The sequence below is a fragment of the Lepidochelys kempii genome, chromosome 3 (assembly GCF_965140285.1).
Source record: "Lepidochelys kempii isolate rLepKem1 chromosome 3, rLepKem1.hap1, whole genome shotgun sequence".
Lineage (NCBI taxonomy): Eukaryota > Metazoa > Chordata > Testudines > Cheloniidae > Lepidochelys > Lepidochelys kempii.
Window position 1 is genome coordinate 205,358,812 of NC_136382.1, and position 20,273 is coordinate 205,379,084.

The 20,273-nt window shown below is 51.6% G+C and overlaps 1 protein-coding gene across 1 annotated transcript; it reads right to left on the minus strand.

Moving 5' to 3' along the window:
- Positions 1-1,316: 1,316 nt before the first annotated feature.
- Positions 1,317-17,704, minus strand: OVOL2 (ovo like zinc finger 2). Its single transcript, XM_073335322.1, has 4 exons — positions 17,489-17,704; positions 12,645-12,844; positions 8,245-8,434; positions 1,317-3,965 (listed from the first exon to the last, which is right to left on the minus strand). The coding sequence occupies exons 1-4, from the start codon at positions 17,586-17,588 to the stop codon at positions 3,655-3,657; spliced, it is 801 nt and encodes a 266-aa protein (XP_073191423.1). The 5' UTR covers positions 17,589-17,704; the 3' UTR covers positions 1,317-3,654.
- Between the last annotated feature and the right edge of the window lie 2,569 nt (positions 17,705-20,273).

The following is a 20,273-nucleotide window of genomic DNA, read 5'->3' on the forward strand; positions in this document are numbered from 1 at the left end:
CGTACCTAGATTGTCAGCTCTTTGTGTTCAGCACAGTGGGGTTCTGGTCCATGACTAGGGCTCCTAGGTGATGCTGCAGTACACCTAAGTGTTCCTTTGCCCCTCCAAAGGACTCTGAACACAGCTAGGACATGGCAGCATTCTGATTTCAACCCACGTCATGGGGTCCTACTCACTGCTAGGGCACCTCCTCCTGGTTGCTCTGGGGATCAGCTTTTTGCAGGTTTGATTCCCCCTTCTACCACTTGTTGCGTGCCTCTCTCCCAGAGGCTCCAGGTGCTCTCCCTTCCTGGCTTGGCCCTCCTGCCATGTCACTATGGTTTCCCCCTTCTGGGGTATCAAAGTCTTTCCTCAGAAACTGTCTCCAGCCATCTTCTCATTCAATGCCCAGTTGGTAGCACTGCCTCAGTGGCTGGTTGGGGAACCTAGGCCCACCCTCTAGTCCTGGTTCCAGACCAGGGACCATCTAATCAGCAGCCAAGGCCTGCACTATCTTAACCCTTGCCGCTGTTTCCCTGGGCCTTTTCCTACATCCTTTCCCTAGGTTTCTCACCCTAACAGCCAGAGGGTGACTGCAGGTCCCCTCACTGCAGCCCCTTTCCAGGGCTAGCTTCCTGGCTTTATCCTAGCCCTGCCTGTTCCTTCGCAGCTGGGCTCGGTCATCTTTCAGGGGATTACTTGGGCCACCTAATTCCCCTCAGCTGTTGCCTAGGTGGTTGATCTGCCCCTTCTAAGCTAGTGTGGGATGAATACCCCATCACACCCTGCCAGTACCATTGCCTCCTCCTGAGCCTCAGGTAAAACAAGCTCAAACATTTCAAAACGTGTCTCAAAAACTACCCAGTCCTCTGGGTCCCCTGCAGTACAGCCGAAGCCTTAGCCCCAGTTCACACTTTCTGGGCTACCCCTGTTGCAAAGCTGCTGCACTCTGGCTCTGAACTGTAGCTGTTGGGGGGGATTGACTGCAGTATGGTGAGAGGAAACCATGCACTGGAAGGACTTTTACAGGTAACGCCACTTTAGCATTCCCTGGCTTTCTAAAGTTTGTCATTTCAAGCGACACGGTTCTCTTTGGGCCTTTTTTCTTTTACATTCCTGCTACTTAGGACAGAGTTAAGGTTGAAGAAGTAAGTTTGTCAGGAAATGTCCTTAGTTGTTTTGTTTTTTTGGTTTAATAAAGTTGTCAGGGAAGAATGGTGCTAGCCCTTGCCATAGAGAACTGTTTATTTGCCACCAAATAAATTACATTATTTCCTGGACTACAGGTATGTCAAGTATATTTTGACCTAAAATTTCTACAATTAAAAAAAAACAATTAAATACAATTATCCACCTTTATTTTGCTAACCCATCTGATCATACCTAAACTTTACAATCTTACGCTATCCGATCTCGCGAATCAGTGTGCTTGCAAAGAGGCAAATCTTATTCAAAAATAATTGTCTTTATTTTGGATGCTGTTTCGTGCAGGTCCTAGCCCTAGCTAAGAATTCAAGCCGGCTTTCATCTCTGAAGCATAAAACAGTCATGACCAGGGAACAACTAAGAGTCAAAATATAACCTGTAGCCAAAATGTCACTAAGTGAATATTCTGTCATTCATCTCGACACTTTATATATGGAATTCTGTTTATGAAAATATCCCTCGCAAGCTTTCCTGTTACATAGGACAGTAAGTTTCTTATTCTTTACATCAAAGCTTCACTTTATTAAAATGCTTTCCAGGCCCCAAGCATCCCCGGTCTTGTTGCATAAAATAGTTGCTTCATTAAGAAATGCTTAAGAACACCCAAAAGCTTTTTTTCCCCCCTCCAAAGCCCGTGCAGATGTCTGTACAAGGACTGAAGCAATCAAAGAAAATTTAATTTTTTACAGACACAACCAGAATCTGACATCATTGTCATATATTAACCATGGAGGTGCTGATGCGTTCAGTTCCGTAGTTCAGACGGAGTTCCATTTTGCATAACAGCAGGGATGCAACCTCTGTTCTGTATACAAAACAAGTGTGTCCTTTCCCCAAACATCCAGCACTCACTCTTTGAGTACAGAATGAGTTTTCGGCTAATTTACAAGTAAATTCATTCATTGGTTTATATACTCAAACTGGGTCCTTTAAGAAATTAGTGTTGGCATGAGTCTTTTCTCTGTCCTGAGTGATCTTAGCAGAGTACAGCACCAAGCGCCACCCTTCCTAGCCAGCTAATTTGCAAGCCGTGGTCCTATTGGCTGTAATGACCCAGTGATACCAAGGCAGACTGGACACGTGCCAGGAGTTCTCACTGATGGATAGCTTGGCCCAGCTGACACTGCTCTTCAAAGGTTCCATTGGGCGGCTGCACTCTCGTTTGGGCATCAGTGTTTGTAAAGCTCCCCGATGGCACCGCTGCTTGGCTTCGTTGAGCACTGAGCCAGCACCGCCAAAAGGAACCAGAGGGGGAGCAAAGGGGAAGCAGAGACATTGGGACTCCGGGCCTGCGGGTTTTTCTCTCTCTGCTCCCGCCACACAGCAAAGTGCTGGTCTCACTAACACAACTTTCTAAACCAATAAGTCAATGGCAAACCAAGGGCCAGATTCACCAGTAAGCTTTGGTTGATTTGTGCTACTCTGGTGAAATGGCTAATGTCTTCTGGCTGCTTTGCATTCCTTTGGTATCCCAGCGAATCCACCCTTGGAAGTTTAATTTTTTTAAAATAATTGAAGGTTGGTGCCGTGTATGTTCAAATCCTTAGAAATATCTGGTAGCATTCTCTTTGGGTTTCTTATTTAGTGTTTATCTATGAATATTGTTTAGAACTAGGGAAATTCCCAGACAAAAAATATATATTAAGATGGAGTTAAGGTTGAAAAGATGTCTCAGTAATTAAAGGATTAAACAACTGCTACAGGGATGTGATAGTGATCTCAAAACAAAGCATTACAAAATCAGGCAATTCAGAGTTAAGGTTACACTCAAAAGAAATCCAAACATGTTAGGGTAAGAAATGCACAGTCAAGGCACCCAAAAAGTTGGGGGGTGAGCGGGGGCGGGGGGGGGAAAGGAAGGGAATGATATGAAAGAAAATCTAATGTGTTTAAAATTCATTTTTTTCTAACCTGGGATTACAAATCCTACAGGGCAGAGTTAAGGTTGTTTGGGTGTATTGGCTGTGCATTTCTTACCTTATGATACATACTCTCATCCTTAACTTCATTTTACTGTAGATTCTCTGGGAATAATATTAATGATACCTAGCTCTTATCTAGCACTTTTTACTCACAGATCTCAAAGCACCTTACAAAGCTGATCAGGGTCATTATCCCCATTATACAGTTGGGAAAACTGAGTCACAGAAAGGTTAAGTGACTTGCCCAAGGTTACAAAGCAGGCCAGTGGCAGAGCTGGGAACTGATGTGGAGTCTCCCGAGTACCAGTGCAGGGCTCTATCCACAGGCAATGCTGGCTCCAAAATTTTCCCTTTTATTCTCATGTTTAAAAAGCCTTGTATTTGCATTAAGCTGAGAACATTTATTTCACGTCGAGGCTGTATCATCCACAGCCTGTCATCACCAAAAGGACAAGATGCCTGCTATTACACAGATCCCTTTCAAAGCGGTTTGAAAAAATATCCGACATGTAAACTTCATTGCATGTGACCACTGTAATCCACTGTGTTACTCATCTTCCTCATCATCTTCAGGGTTCCTCTGCAGGACAGAGGTCAGTTTATTCTGTAAGACTGCTGCCAGCTTTTTAGAAGTTTTCTTGAGGAAAGCACTCCCGGGGTGAGCGTTAGTGACATGCAGATACAAGTCCTCTTGCGTTGGGCCCGTGTAGCCGCAATCTTCGCAGACGTAAAGTTTATCGCGCCGCTGTTTGTACGCATATTGCTGATGCACCCCGTGGATCTTTTTAAGGTGGGATTCCAGAGAACATCGCTGGGTAAATGCCTTGTTGCAGATCTCACATTTGTAAGGACGAATTCCTACAAGGCCAGACGATGTTGTTTATTATTAATTATTATGAATCAGATTTATTGCAGTAACACTTTGGGACAAACCAAGAAAAAACACCCTATTGCGCTAGGCTGCAAACACTGATTAGTAGATAGTCCCTGCCCCAAACCATTTACATTCTAAATAAATATTTACACTTTCTTAGGCAAAGATTTTCTGAAGTGGGTGCCTCAGGCAAGGCGCCTTAAATTCATATTAGGCACCTAACACCCTGTTTCAGGAAAGCACAAAAGCGTTTCAGTGAGATTTAGGCACATATTTAAGCTGAACAGGGAGGCTTTCTTGAATCATTGTCTTAAATTAGACAGTGTTCCCAACTCTCATGATATTGACTTTGATGGGGCCAGGGTTTCACCCTATGTTTCCAGGTTTTGTGGATGCTGAGAAAAAGCTGTAAAAGGTTTCCCCTGAAGACTCAAAACCCAGAGGGCAACTAAAAAACACTAACTTAAAAAAAACAAAAAAAATCTTGATTTTTAAGACAATCTCATGTTTTTCGGGACCCTGGCTCACAAGTTTTGAGATATTTTGCTCAATTTCCAACCTTAGATAAACTGGTGCAATTTTGTGTTTAGACATTGCGATCCTTCTACTATTTATATTACGGCTGTCAATTAATCGCAGTTAACTCACGTGATTAACTCAAAAAAATTAATGGGAACTAAAAAAATTAACTGCAATGAATTACAGTTTTAATTGCACTGTTAAATAATAGAATACCAGTTGAAATTTATTAAATATTTTGGATGTTTTTCTGCATTTTCATATATATTGTATTCTATGTTGTAATCAAAGTGTATATTATTTTTGCTTACAAATATTTGCACTGTAAAAATGATAAACAAAAGAAATAGTATTTTTCAATTCACCTCATACAAGCACTGCAGTGCAATCTCTTTATCATGAAAGTGCAATTTGCAAATGTAGATTTTTTTTTTTTGCTACATGACTTCACTCAAAAACAGAACAATGTAAAACTTTAGAGCCAACAAGTCCACTCAGTCCTACTTCTTGGTCAGCCAATCGCTAAGACACACAAGTTTGTTTACATTTACAGGAGATAATGCTGCCCGCTTCTTATTTACAATGTCACCAGCAAGTGAGAACAGGTGTTTGCATGGCACTTTTGTAGTCAGCATTGCAAGGTATTTACGTGCCAGATATGCGAAACATTCATATGCCCCTTCATGCTTTGGCCACCATTCCAGAGGACATGCTTCCATGATGATGACACTCATTAAAAAAATAAGTGTTAATTAAATTTGTGACTGAACTCCTTGGGGGAGAATTGTATGTCCCCTGCTCTGTTTTACCCGCATTCTGCCATATATTTCATGTTATAGCAGTCTTGGATGATGACTGAGCATATGTTGTTCATTTTAAGAACACTTTCACTGCAGATTTGACAAAATGCAAAGAAGGTACCAATGTGAGATTTCTAAAAATAGTAACAGCACTGGACCCAAGATTTAAGAATCTGAAGTGCCTTCCAAAACCTGAGAGGGACGAGGCGTGGAGCTTGCTTTCAGAAGTCTTAGAAGAGCAACACTCAGAAGCAGAAACTACAGAACCTGAACCACCAAAAAGAAAATCAACCTTCTGCTGGTGGCATCTAACTCAGATAATGAAAATGAAGTCGGTCCGCACTGCTTTGGACTGTTATCGAGCAGAACCCGTCACCAGCATGGACACATATCCTCTGGAATGGTGGTTGAAGCATGAAGGGACATGTGAATCTTTAGCGCATCTGGCACGTAAATATCTTGCGATGCCAGCTACAACAATGCCATGAGAACGCCTGTTATCACTTTCAGGAGACATTGTAAACAAGAAGTGGGCAGCATTATCTCCTGCAAATGTAAACAAACTTGTTTGTCTGAGCAATTGGCTGAACAAGAAGTAGGACTGAGTGGACTTGCAGGCTCTAAAATTTTACCTTATTTTATTTTTGAATGCAAGTTTTTTTGTACATAATTCTACATTTGTAAGTTAAACTTTCATGATAAAGAAACTGCACTATAGTACTCGTATTAGGTGAATTGAAAAATACTATTTATTTTGTTTTTTTACAGTGCAGATACTTGTAATCAAAAATAAATATTAAGTGAGCACTGTACACTTTGTATTCTGTGTTGTAACTGAAATCAGTATATTTGAAAATGTAGAAAACATCCAACAATATTTAAATAAATGGTATTCTATTATTGTTTAACAGTGCAATTAATCGCAATTAATTTTTTTAATCACTTGACAACCCTAATTTATACACATGTGCAAAACAGTTTGTAAGCTCAGGGCGATACTGCTGCAGGCAGACAGAAATAAAAGAAAAAGAGGAGTAAAATTCCCCCATTCATATAAATGGATGGTAACTAATGGACACCCCCCTTGTTGACGACTCAACTACTGGATCATTTTAGCAGAAACATCCAGCTAATCTGAGGCTGAAGGAGGGAGATTCTCAATCACATATTTTCCTAATAGTGTTGAAATGTTTGCCCCAATCACACTAGTAGTCAGGTCACGTCTACACTACAGGTGCTCCACCAGTACAGCTATGGTGCCAAAGCTATGCCACTGTAGCGTCATAGTGTAGATTCTTCCTACAGTGACACAAGGGTTTTTTCCACTGCAGTAGATAATCCATCTCCCCAAGCGACGGTAGCTAGGTCAACAGATTCTTTTGTCAACCTAGCTGCCTTTACACTGGAGGTCAGACCAGCATAGCTACAGCGCTCCGGGGTGGGAATTCTTCACAATTCCCATCAAATCTAGTTGGAATTCAGGGAAAACAGTCAAGTTTCAAATCGTACCTAGAACAAACAAAATTTACCTCTGATTAAACTGAAAGAATTTATGTTGGTTACTTTTTACACTGAATTCATCTCAGGCAATGGAAAGTGATGTATCAGTTTCACTTTCATATTCTCATGCACTATCAGAGAGCTGCAAAGTTTTGGATGCAAACACTACAGGGAATGGAAAAGTCACACTATACTACATATGGAAATGTGTCTGCTGGTCTTAGCTTTTTTTTTTGTCCTTAATAAAATCTTTACAAAATCTAAACTCTGGGCCAAATTGAACCCAACGGTGTGTCTCAAAATGTTGTTCCTTGCTGTTTGTCTCCGACAGGTTTCCATGCACAAACTGAAGATCCCACAATGCTTTTCAAATAGAAAGACACGTATCTTGGCCAACGTTTTCTCAGTAAATTAGATGTCAGTGGCTGTGTGGGAGCGACTGCTAAGCCATAAATGCCGTGTTTGCCTATACAGTTATTGCACCTGGATGTGCAGTGGGGTACCTGGCTAATGACTCTGTGCTTGGGGATACCATAAACAAAAAGGATAATCAAGGTTGCACCGTAGCATCCCTAAGGTCCTGGTTAGTATTGAAACTGAGAGAAATCAGAGAGCTTGCCCAGTAGTCACTGGATGTCCAAATCCTGCAGCACAAGCTAAACACCTGCTGGTTTAGAGACCCTTATTTTATAGGATAGCCAGCTTGCCCAAGAATGTCTGCAGTGGTGAGGTTGGAGTCTAGGAGTCCCTCAGAAATTGCACTGGTGTAACTAGATTGATATAGTTAAACCAGGGCAACCTTCTAGTGGACACTATTAAAAAATCAATCAATCCATACTTATTTGGCTTAATTCAGTTATCTGCCATTCTTACAAGAGTGTCCACATAAGGGATTATACCAATTTAGGCTCCCTCTGCGTACACACTTGCACAGGTTTACTTAAATTGGTGCAAACCCTTGTGTGAACACTCTTATTCCAGTTTGAAAGCGGCTTATTTTGGTTTAGATTAATCCGGCTCCTAACTGAGTGAAGCTAAACTGGAACAACAACATCCACACAGCCTTTTGTACTTTAAATGTCTCCACACAGAGCAGCACAAGCCCTTCCTTTAATGGGTGCAATTTCTGTGAAGCCCAAAGCAGCGTGATTCTGCCACAGCTGGCTCTGTGGGGCACCTGTGCTCAGGACTAGGAGAAGTCAGATTTGCTGTCTGGCTTCCCTCAAACCAGCCAGTCTGGAGGGGAGGCAGAGTAGGATGTAACCAAACCAAACCGTAGTTATCTGAGATTGTACTGAACATAAAATCCTATTCTATGGAATTGCACCCTTTGACTATTCACCAAACCACTGCTTTCTGTTGCCTGTAGGGGGCAGAGCACTTTAGTTTTAGAAAAAGAACACCGCGCAGACGGGCTGCAGAACCTTCTCCCAGCTGCTCTCACCTGTATGGGTCCTCACGTGTCTCTTCAGATCAAAGGTGTCATTGAACCCTTTGCCACAGAAGGTGCACAGATGTCTCTTTACTTGGCTGTGACACTTCACGTGCCGGTTGAGCATCCTCTGCAAGCGAAAGCCTTTGCCACACAGCTCACAATTGTGCAGCGCCGCATCGTCGCAGGTGCCCGTCGTGAACTAACGGATGGAAATAAAACATGGTTCGATCCGATTCTGGGTCAACAGGCAAGAGCAAAGAACAGGGGGATTCTCCCCCTGCACAGTGAAAAAAACCTAACAGTAACAACACAGGAGAAACTGAATAGTATCGCAAACAGGAAATCGGCTTTTATTGTCTGAGGCCTTAGCTTCCCGCTTGCAGTGAGCTGTGTGAGGCTGATCCCTTGCACCCTCATTCCTCACACTGACCTCCCTGCATTACCAGGGCTTTCGTCTCCAAAACCATTAGGGCCAGAGGTCCATCGCATCCGATAGAAACACAACGTAATGTCCCTGCGCTACATGTCCCCTCCCCATGCCCCCATAATCAGTGAAACAACCGGGGTCTGAAAACAGAGTGCCATTTCACAATACACTGAATTATCTGCCCAGCTGTATCCAGGGCCTGATTCTCAAAGGCACAAAGAACGGCCAGGTGTTTCCAGCTTCCATTGATGGGTGCACCTAATTCTGCCCTTTAGACCACACTTACTAACATATATTGTGCCCGAGGGTTTGTTTTGAAAGCATCATTTTTAAAAAGAACGCTAAAAACATTACAGTCCCACTAAAGGAGTTGTAGTGATTTGAGTCTGTGGATTATTACAGTTAGTGGAATTGCATTTTAATGACATAGATTTGGGTGTAGATTATTCCATTTGGACTTGGGCAAGATCTTCAGCTAGTGTCAATTGGCTTCTCTCCATTTAAATCAGTGGAGCGACATCAATTTACACCAGCTCAGGATTTGACATATATAAGGATTTAACTGCTCGGAGTGGAGAGTTCTGCAGAAAAGGCCTCAAACATTTGGCGAGCCTCTGGATATATTTAATAAAAGGAGCTGAAAAGGTAAGCTCATGTGTGTGGGGGTCAGAGTTAAGGGTGCTACGTGAATTTCAAACTCTTGTTCAAACTTATACGAGAGAGGACTGACTGAATGATAGTGTACGGAAGAGAACGGGATTTCTACAACATGTGAAACATCCTTATTTGGGATTTCTTGAATTCGTAGTATGTCAGTTAATGAGGCATGGATACCAGGTTCCTTATTGCCATGTTACTGTGGGTTTTTTGTGTTGGAAGAGATACAGCTAGCACGATATTGGGTTGGACATTGAGAAATGAGGAAGACTCCCTCCACCGTCACAAGGAATTGTCCAGGCGTTATACAACCGGAGGCACAGACCACAGACTTCAGCGGTTCTCCCGAGGTCCACACAGATCTCAGGAGTTCCGCAGCTTACGGGGCAAAGTCCGTAGCCCAATTCAACAGACAAGGAGCAATCTCAGAGTCCCTGCAGGTTTTTCCATGGGACAAAAGGGAACCTGTTCCATGAGTCATAAACCGGGACAATAGAAACATGCAGTGATGAGAAAAAATGAAAACATTCCAAAGATTTATGCCCTAATCCAGCCAAGCACTTCAGCACATGCTTTACTGTAAGCCTATGAGTAACCCACTGGCTTCAAGAGGACTCCTCATACTTAGGTATTTTGCTGGATCAGGACCTTGGTCCTTGTCTCCAGGATAGAATTATGCCATTTAACTAAGGCCTCGTCATCACAGGAAAGTGTTAACAGTTAGAGAGGTAGAACCCCCTCGATCAGTGGTTCTCAACCAGGAGTACACGTACCCTGGGGGTACACAGAGGCCTTCCAGGGGGTACACCAACTCATCGAGATATTTGCCTAGTTTTACAACAGGCTGCGTAAAAAGCACTAGCAAAGTCAGTACAAACTAAACTTTCACACAATGACTTGTTTATACTGCTCTATATACTATACACTGAAATGTAAGTACAATATTTGTATTCCAATTGATTTATTTTACAGTTATATGGTAAAAATGAGAAAGGAAGCCATTTTGCAGTAATAGTGTGCTGGGACACTTTTGAATTTTTATGTCTGATTTTGTAAGCAAGTGAAGTGAAACCTGGAAGTACACAAGACAAATCAGATTGCTGAAAGGGGTACAGCAGTCTGGAAAGGTTGAGAGCCACTGCCCTAGATAGACACACGTAGCCACTCTGCTATGGGTTATTTTCAGTTTAGCTTAAATCCCTTCCAAGCAACATACTAAAACAAACAAACAAAAAAGCCACCCATATACCGGAATAAGAGCATCTACACAGAGGATTATGAGGGTATAATAAAATCTATTTGAATTAACACCTTAATTTACACCGAAAAAACTTCCCCATATAGACAAGGCTTAAATCGGTTTAGAATCACACCTTTAGTGAAATCAATGCAGCTTTCTCGTGTAAACAAGATTTCAGTGTATCTCTAAGGACTTCCTTTTGCAGTGTTTGATGGAACAGAAGATTTGTTTACCAAAAAAGTTTCTAGAGGTTTTGCTTGTGAAGATAATCCTTACAAAGTAAACCAGCATGCCATTGTGTTGACTCTACAGAGACTGAAACAATAGTCTTCCCCAGTTTATCTCACTGACCTGTTAATTAACTTGAAAGTGTTATTATGAGTTAATTTTTTCATTCTTGATTCCAACACAAGAAAGGTCGAGCTAATGTGATTATCTGAAGTGGCTGGACCCGATGCTGGTGATTCAGCTATTTGGAAGAACATCCTTTATGGGGGAGGCTCAATGTTTTGATTATGTTAATAGTTGAACATTAATTTGATAGCCACAGTGCTTGCTTCTGGCCATTAAGGATATATCTACATTGCAATAAAAGATCAGTAGCTGGCCTGGGTCAGCTGACTCAGGCTCATGGGTCTTGGGAGGCAGGGTTATAAAATTGCAGTGGAGACATTCAGGATGGGGCTGGAACCTAAGACCCCATGTGGGAGGAGTATCCCAGAGCCCAGGCTCCAGCCCAAGCTGGAATGTCTATACTGGAATTGTCAAGCCCCATAAGCCCAAGTCAGCTGATCCATACCAGCCACTCTGTGCCCTGGGTCTCTTATCCTAAACATACCCTAAAACACAGGGTGAAAGATGAGTTTAGCAGTCAGAGCAGAAAGGGAGTTTAGCAGACTCCTGAGAATCTGCAGTGCATTTAGTGGTGTTTCTAGAAAGCTTGGGAGTGTTCTGCAGAAAGGTTAATAAGAGGATACATATTTCTCTGTGATGTTCTCTGTGGCTTTAACAATATTGGGAATTAAAACATACGGGTCATCAGTAAACTAGTGAGCAAAATAAATCCTCGTAGAAATTCTAGTTTGAGCAAAAAATAACCCCAAATTCCCTGCGGATTCTATTCTTCCTGGTCATATGTGGCCTAGATCCTGCAATCAGCTCTGTACAAACACAAGGCTTTACCTACACAGAGATCATGGCACAATCAGGGCCTAAGGCAACGCAAAGCTATTTTGTATTTAACCATAATACAAATAATATATAATAATGAAGAGGCAGAGAATTAGGTTTTCCTGAAGCCCTGGCTATTTTGCCCGATCCTTATCATCATCAATAGCAACGCAATGCTAGCAGAAACTGGCTCATGGAAAAGATAATACACCAGTTGCAAAATTTTGAAGGAAGGCTCCATAGTGAGGCTGAACTCATTCGCTCTGATCGGGCGACTTTTTCTTTTACACCGGAGAAGAACACTCGGTCAACTGCCCTTTTTCTGTCTTCCCATTTCTGCTGAAATCTCCATTACAATCAGCCTCAGTCAGGCTCCAGATATGTCCGTGTGTTACACGCAAGAAACACACACGGAGAGTGAATTTTTCCAAGTAGTTAGTTAATAGACAATTCATGAATTTCAACACACAATGAGTGTCTAAATCCCTTAGTCTGCCTTGCGAATCTCATCCACGGTTTTTGAGGGTGGGTATTTCCATAGCTTTGTATTTATTTAACTGAAAGGACATTTTTACAGTAGGCCCTTGGGCATAGTTTTGGGAGGGGGCAGAGGGGCTTTGTCCCCCTCCAAACTGCATTGCTCCCCCACACGCAGCCCCATTGGCCTGACTGGAGTTACCCCCCCACAAATACAGAAGTCAAACTATGCCGACGAGTAGGCCCCAGTGTGGCAGCTGATCACTGTGGCGGGTGGTGTGGCCCAGATCCTCCAAGGTATTTAGGTGCCTAACTCCAGTGGGAGTCAGGTGCCTAAATACCTTGGGGGATCTGGGCCTCTGTTCCCCAGTTGAGAGGGGTCTTTCACCAGGCTGGTTGTGCCCCCGAGGGGCATATTATGGGAGGCTAGGGCTGTACCTTGATTTTCGATCTGACCACTGGGCGCTTCATGGCCAAGTCCAGCAGGGTCCCCCCCGCGTTCCCGGTCTCGGCTGCCGGCTGAGGAGTCGGGGGATCACTCCGCTCAGCCTCCCTCGTGCTGGCGGCACTGCTGCCATTGCTCTCCAGGCTGCAGCTGTCTCCGAGGCGGTAGTTCAGCAGCACGCAGCTTATCCCCCCTGGGCGAGGCAGAGAGGGGGGTTACTGGGACAGGGAGGGACGCTGGCAGCAGGGAAAAGGGGGGCCCAGGTTCAGAGCTCCTGCAAGAGGAGTAGCAGCAGCCAGGGGAGGGGCAGCAGCAGCAGATGGCAGGCTGGGCTCTGGCCCATCCCAGAAGAGGGTCGGGGGAGCAGAGTGGGAGGGCGCCACCCAGGGACAGACTGGACGGGAGCAGGCAGGCAGGGCGGTGCCAGAGGGCGCAGGCTGGCAGGGAGCAGGCAGGCAGGAGAAGATGGGCAGGGCGCTGTTGGAGGGCGCAGGTGGTGGTGGGGTGCCAGGCTGGCAAGGGGCAGGAAGGCACTGTGCTGTCCAGGGGCAGGCAGGGGGAAGATGGGCAGGGCGCTGCCAGAAGGCGCAGGTGCTGGTGGGGTGCCAGGCTGGAAAGGGGCAGGAAGGCACTGTGCTGTCCAGGCGCAGGCAGGGGAAGATGGGCAGGGCGCTGTTGGAGGGCGCAGGTGCTGGTGGGGTGCCAGGCTGGAAAGGGGCAGGAAGGCACTGTGCTGTCCAGGGGCAGGCAGGGGGAAGATGGGCAGGGCGCTGTTGGAGGGCGCAGGTGCTGGTGGGGTGCCAGGCTGGAAAGGGGCAGGAAGGCACTGTGCTGTCCAGGCGCAGGCAGGGGAAGATGGGCAGGGCGCTGTTGGAGGGTGCAGGTGCTGGTGGGGTGCCAGGCTGGAAAGGGGCAGGAAGGCACTGTGCTGTCCAGGCGCAGGCAGGGGAAGATGGGCAGGGCGCTGCCAGAAGGCGCAGGTGCTGGTGGGGTGCCAGGCTGGAAAGGGGCAGGAAGGCACTGTGCTGTCCAGGGGCAGGCGGGGGCAGGCAGGGGGCAGGGCGCTGCCAGAGGGCGCAGGTGGTGGTGGGGTGCCAGGCTGGCAAGGGGCAGGAAGGCACTGTGCTGTCCAGGGGCAGGCGGGGGCAGGCAGGGGGCAGGGTGCTGGTGGGGTGCCAGGCTGGCAAGGGGCAGGAAGGCACTGTGCTGTCCAAGGCAGGCAGGGGGCAGACGGGCAGGGTGCTGCCGGAGGGCGCAGGTGCTGGTGCAGTGCCAGGCTGGCAAGGGGCAGGAAGGCACTGTGCTGTCCAGGCGCAGGCAGGGGGCAGGTGGGCAGAGCGCTGCCACAGGGCGCAGGTGGTGGTGGGGTGCCAGGCTGGCAAGGGGCAGGAAGGCACTGTGCTGTCCAGGGGCAGGCGGGGGCAGGCAGGGGGCAGGGCGCTGCCAGAGGGCGCAGGTGCTGGTGGGGTGCCAGGCTGGCAAGGGGCAGGAAGGCACTGTGCTGTCCAAGGCAGGCAGGGGGCAGACGGGCAGGGTGCTGCCGGAGGGCGCAGGTGCTGGTGCAGTGCCAGGCTGGCAAGGGGCAGGAAGGCACTGTGCTGTCCAGGCGCAGGCAGGGGGCAGGTGGGCAGAGCGCTGCCACAGGGCGCAGGTGGTGGTGGGGTGCCAGGCTGGCAAGGGGCAGGAAGGCACTGTGCTGTCCAGGGGCAGGCGGGGGCAGGCAGGGGGCAGGGCGCTGCCAGAGGGCGCAGGTGCTGGTGGGGTGCCAGGCTGGCAAGGGGCAGGAAGGCACTGTGCTGTCCAAGGCAGGCAGGGGGCAGACGGGCAGGGTGCTGCCAGAGGGCGCAGGTGCTGGTGCAGTGCCAGGCTGGCAAGGGGCAGGAAGGCACTGTGCTGTCCAGGCGCAGGCAGGGGGCAGGTGGGCAGAGCGCTGCCAGAGGGCGCAGGTGGTGGTGGGGTGCCAGGCTGGCAAGGGGCAGGAAGATAGGGCACTATCCAGAGGCAGGTGGACAGGTTGGCAAGGGGCAGGAAGGCAGTGTGCTGTCCAGGGGCAGGCAGAGTGCAGGTGGCAGGGGGTGCCAGGCTGGCAGGCAGGATGCTGCCCAGGGGCGAACAGGCAGGCAGAGGGAGGCATGCCAGGCTGGCAGGCAGGGCGCAGGTGGAGGGAGAGGTGCCAGGCTGCTGGGCAGGCAGGGTACCATCCAGGGACAAGCTGGCAGGGCACAGGTGGTGGGGGAAGAGGTGCCAGGCTGGCAGGCAGAGCACTGTCCAGGGGCAGGCGGGCAGGCAGGGTGCATATGGCGGGGGATGGTGGTGCCAGGCTGGCAAGCAGGGCTCGGTCCAGGAGGAGGCAGGTAGGGTACAGGTGGTGTGTGCCATGCCAGTGGGCAGGCAGGGCAGAGGTGGTGGTGGGGTGCCAGGCAGGCAGGGGGCAGAGAGGGCACAAGTGGAGGGGGGATGCCGGGCTGACGAGCAAGCAGGGTGCTGTCCAGGGGTGGGCAGGCAGGGCACAGATGGCAAGGGGTGCCAGGCTAGCAGGGCACAGGTGGTGGGGGTGATGCCAGGTAGGCAGGTGCTATGCAGGGGAAGGCAGGCAGGGAAAGGATGGTGGGGTGCCAGGTAGGCAGGGGGCAGGTGATGGGGGCTGGTGATGGGCGGTGCCAGGTGATGGGGGCGCCAGGCAGGCAGGGGGCAGGCGGGGGCAGGTGATGGGGGGTGCCAGGCAGGCGGGGGGCAGGCGGGGGCAGGTGATGGGGGGCGCCAGGCAGGCAGGGGGCAGGTGATGGGGGGCGCCAGGCAGGCAGGGGGCAGGTGATGGGGGGCGCCAGGCAGGCAGGGGGCAGGCAGGGGGCAGATGATGGGCGGTGCCAGGCAGGCAGGGGGCAGGCAGGGGGCAGGTGATGGGGGGCGCCAGGCAGGCAGGGGGCAGGCAGGGGGCAGGTGATGGGCGGTGCCAGGCAGGGGGCAGGTGATGGGGGGCGCCAGGCAGGGGGCAGGTGATGGGGGGCGCCAGGCAGGCAGGGGGCAGGCAGGGGGCAGGTGATGGGGGGCGCCAGGCAGGCAGGGGGCAGGTGATGGGGGCGCCAGGCAGGCAGGGGGCAGGTGATGGGCGGTGCCAGGCAGGCAGGGGACAGGTGATGGGCGGTGCCAGGCAGGCAGGGGACAGGTGATGGGCGGTGCCAGGCAGGCAGGGGGCAGGTGATGGGGGCGCCAGGCAGGCAGGGGGCAGGTGATGGGCGGTGCCAGGCAGGCAGGGGGCAGGTGATGGGCGGTGCCAGGCAGGCAGGGGGCAGGTGATGGGGGCGCCAGGCAGGCAGGGGGCAGGTGATGGGCGGTGCCAGGCAGGCAGGGGGCAGGTGATGGGGGCGCCAGGCAGGCAGGGGGCAGGTGATGGGGGCGCCAGGCAGGCAGGGGGCAGGTGATGGGGGCGCCAGGCAGGCAGGGGGCAGGTGATGGGCGGTGCCAGGCAGGCAGGGGGCAGGTGATGGGGGCGCCAGGCAGGCAGGGGGCAGGTGATGGGGGCGCCAGGCAGGCAGGGGGCAGGTGATGGGGGCGCCAGGCAGGCAGGGGGCAGGTGATGGGCGGTGCCAGGCAGGCAGGGGGCAGGTGATGGGGGCGCCAGGCAGGCGGGGGGCAGGTGATGGGCGGTGCCAGGCAGGCGGGGGGCAGGTGATGGGCGGTGCCAGGCAGGCAGGGGCAGGTGGCGGGAGGCCGGCGGGCCGAGCTGTTTGAGCAGCGGGCGGGCGGGGCGGCGAACAGGGCAATCGGAAACTCAAACACTTAATGGTCCCAAAGTTCAAACAGCGCAGCCGAGACCGGCCGGGGCTTCCTCCTTCCCGTTATACCCGCGCAGGGCGAGGCGGCAGGAGCCCGGCCCCCCCGTGCGCTCAGCAGCCGGCTCCGCGGGGCGCTGCCCCGGGCACTAGGGCCCGATCCCAGGGAGGTCAATGGAAAGCCCCCCCCCCCCCGGCTTCGCGGGGCTTTTGGATCGGGCCCAGAGGCCAGCGGGACTGGGAGTCACTCCGGGGGAGCTCTGGACCAAGCACGGTTGGGGGAATGTCCCCGGGGCATCATATAGGATCAAGGGGGTACACACCCCCACAGCCCCCCCAATACACCCAGCCCCCTTACCCCCACCCCATCCTCCCCCCCACACCCAGCCCCACAGCCCCCCCACACTCCCATACACCCAGCTTCACATCCCCCCACTCCCACAGCCCCCCCACACCCCACATACGCCTAGCCTTACAGCCCCCTTACCCCCCCACACACCCAGCCCCACAGCCCCCCCACACTCCCATATACCCAGCTTCACAGCCCCCCCCACCCCACATACACCCAGCCTCACAACCCCCTTACCCCCACCCCATCCTCCCCCACACGGCCAGCCCCACAGCCCCCCCACACTCCCAGCTTCACATACACCCCCCCAACCCCCCCCCACACACCCAGCCCCCCACCCCCAGCTGTTCTTTTCTGGGTCCCAGCTGCGACGACGACCCGCCCCCACCCCCACCGACCCTCTTCACCCGTCCTTCTCAAACTCTCGCAAAAACTTCGGGGTCCCCCACCCCGTCCCCGGGGAGCTCCGCCTCGAGCTACTTCGGGGACGGGGGGGCGTCAGTCTGTCTCCCCTCCCCCTGCTGGGCAGCGAGCGGGTCCGTAGCAGGCAGGTAACCTCCCTCCCTAGCCCGCTGGCGCCGCTGCCCCATATCCCTCCCCCCCCGGGGGCCAGCCGCCCCCCAACGCGCCCCGCCCGGTGAGCCGCGCTTGGCTGGCCCCAGGGGAGCGCAGGGCCAGGCTGGCGGGGGGCCCCCGCGGCTCAGCTGCCCCGTACCTGGGATGTAGGTGTCGGCTCGCTCCTCGTCCGGCAGCTCATCCCAGCTGCGGCTGGCCGGCTGCGGGCTTCGCCTCTTCACCAGGAAGGCTCTGGGCATGGTGCGGGCGGGCGCCGGGCTCCCCGATGGCGGGTCCTCCTGCTGCCCCGCGCCCCTGGGAGCGCCGAGCCGGGGCGCCGCAGCTCCAGGGTGGGGGCCCCCCCGGCGCCGGCAGGGGGTCCCGGAGCGGGGAGCGGGGCCCGCACGCGCCCACAAGAAGGGGGGGGAAAAGTTTCCTAAGGTGGAATAGAAAATGCACCAGGAAACTCGGCGGGGAGCATGCGTGCTGCAAACATAACGGTGTCAACAAGCCTCCTTACCTGTCCGACCGGTTGGAGCGGCTCCGCTTTGTTCCAGCCCTTCCTCCTTAGGCATGAATGTTTGCAAAAGAATTTAACGTCTGGGGAGGGGGGGAATCCACCATGTTCTCCTTGCCCCCCCCCCAACTCTCTCCATCCCCCACAGCCAGGTAGAAGCCCCCCCCCCCCCCCAGCAGGCCACCCTGGCTTTCCCGGGGGCTTTGCTTGTTTGCTCAGTTTATCAATCCCCAGCACAATGGGCTTTGCTTTATTGGGCGCTGCGCTCGTGGGCTCCCGCCCAGCCGCTGCCTTTGCAGCAGCAACCCCCATGGCGAGCGTGCGGGGCGCGCGGCTGAGTCCCGGGAGCCTGGTGCGCAGGCCCTCGTCTCCTCACACGCACGCACGTGTCTCTCTTTGCACACACACGCGCTCGTGCGGGAACCACGCACCGGCCCTTCCCGACATGTGCGCGCAGCCGAGCCGCTCGGGGCATGTTTCGGGGGGGGGGGTGTCTGTCTGTCTGTCTGCGTGTCTGTCTGCTTTGCAGGCGTGCACCGATCTTCAGCCGCCTGGCTCCCCGAGCGCGCTGAGGGAGCTGCCCTCCAGCAAGGGAGAGGGGTGGGCCCGGGCTCGCAGAGCCCGCACCGCCTCCTTTCACCTGGTGGAAACCTGAGCGCCTGGCAGCGCCCCGGCCGCCTGAAGAGGCGGGGGAAATGCAACGGTTCTCCAAACCGGTGGGGGAAGCCTCTTAACGGACTTAGGGGAAAGTTCTCCCAACTTTGCTTCCCTGGCCAGGGCTTTGGGGGCGGTGCCGTGGCTGGGGCTGAAACCAAAGGCGGGGTACGGTCTTGTGGGTAGGAGGCAGCGAAGACTCAAACCACTCCCTGGCGAGTTAAAACAGCAGCGAGCTTGGGGGGGGGGGGCAAGCGTTCCCCGGGAGCATGAGCGCAGCCCCCCCCCCCCAGCAGTGGTTTCCCCGCTGTAGGGCGGGGTGAGTCTTCCACGTCGCGGGGCTCCCTTAAAGCAAAGCAATTCCCTGAAGGCCTGCTCCAAAATGGGGGCCTTCCTCTTGACTTCGGGGGGGACCAAGAATACAAACAGGGAAGCCCTGGGGACTCCCAGGCACCCGCTCCGCGGGCCTGCTTCTCCGCAGTGCACGGGCTTGCCTGGAGCTCCCGCTGATGAGCCCTGGAGGAAGGGAGGTTGCAGGCGATAATCAAGCCCAGGGAATGATTAACAATTCTGCCTCCGTTCGGGTTTCCCATCAGCCGGGTGCACAGCCCTAGGCCACGTGCGCGGCAGCCACGCTGGGCTGGTCCCGTTCACACGGAGCCGGGGGGGACCTCAGCCCAAAGCGGCTCATCTCCAGGCTCAGGGGAGACCGTTTTCTTTTTTGTTACACGCTGGAAACCGCAGTCCTCTTAGGGTCTAATCCTGCCCCGTTGAGGTGCGCGGGAGCTGTTCCATTGAGATCCGTGGGTCCAGGTTCAAACCTCCAGCCGAGCAACGCAAAACAAGGCAAGCGGCGCCCCCCCTTTGCCCTCCCGAGCAGGGGAAGAACCGAGCTATTCGCACCACGGCTCAACTGTGAAGTGATCTTATTGTTAAAGGCTTTTAAACCCCCACTTGGCAGCTCCCCGTGTCCCGCTGTGCTGCGGGAGAGTCACCAGCGTGAGGCCTGCCTGGAAGCCTGGCCCCCAAGGGGAGTTTTGTAATGGACTCAAATGGGGCCAGAGTCTCACCTTGTAGTGTCTAACCTGGTGTGTCAACAGGCTTTTCTTTGACACCTTCAGCCTTTGTTTGATGATTGGGAGTCGTTAATCGCTGACAGTCTGCTGGGGACAGGACACAAGTAATGCCCCCAAGAGCTTTCCTGCGAAAACCTAGAGTCCTCAGAACTTTTTTCAAGGAACAATAAAAAAAGGAATCAAAACTGGCCTTTTTACCCAAATCGGAAATGTTCAGGATTTTCTTCAAACTCCCGTTTTATTTACACCATTGGAAAACGAAAAATGCAGTTGTTTTGGGAGTTATTTGGTTTTAGTTTGCTGTTGTTTTTTTTTTCATTTTTTCACCTCTTTTCTCCTCTTTTTTTCCCCTTCTTCCATCCTCCCTTTTTCAGTGGCAAAATGGAAAGAGAAATGAGAGGGGAGGGAGAAATTAAAACAAGAATTAAACGTCAAGATTTCAATACAAATGTTCACAAAACCAAAATAAATAAAAACAATTCCTTTTCAAAACCCACAAAAGGAATTGACTTTGATTCTTTTTTAATTTGCAATTCTCCCCTCCTTTTGCATTTTTCAACCAACTTGACTAAAAACTATTTTGTTAAACCCTTATTAAACAACACACACTGGAAATCTATCCCCATCCTTCCTCACTAAACTCCTACAAATAGTATTACAAATTATACCTTCTTTGCTCAGGGTGAAATGCTGGCCTT

Coding starts and splice junctions, on each gene's coding strand:
- OVOL2 (XM_073335322.1), bottom strand. CDS start 17,588: ATGCCCAGAGCCTTCCTGGTGAAGAGGCGAAGCCCGCAGCCGGCCAGC. Junction 12,845..17,488: donor AGCCGACACCTACATCCCAG/GTACGGGGCAGC, acceptor TGCCTCGCCCAG/GGGGGATAAGCTGCGTGCTG. Junction 8,435..12,644: donor TGGTCAGATCGAAAATCAAG/GTACAGCCCTAG, acceptor TCCATCCGTTAG/TTCACGACGGGCACCTGCGA.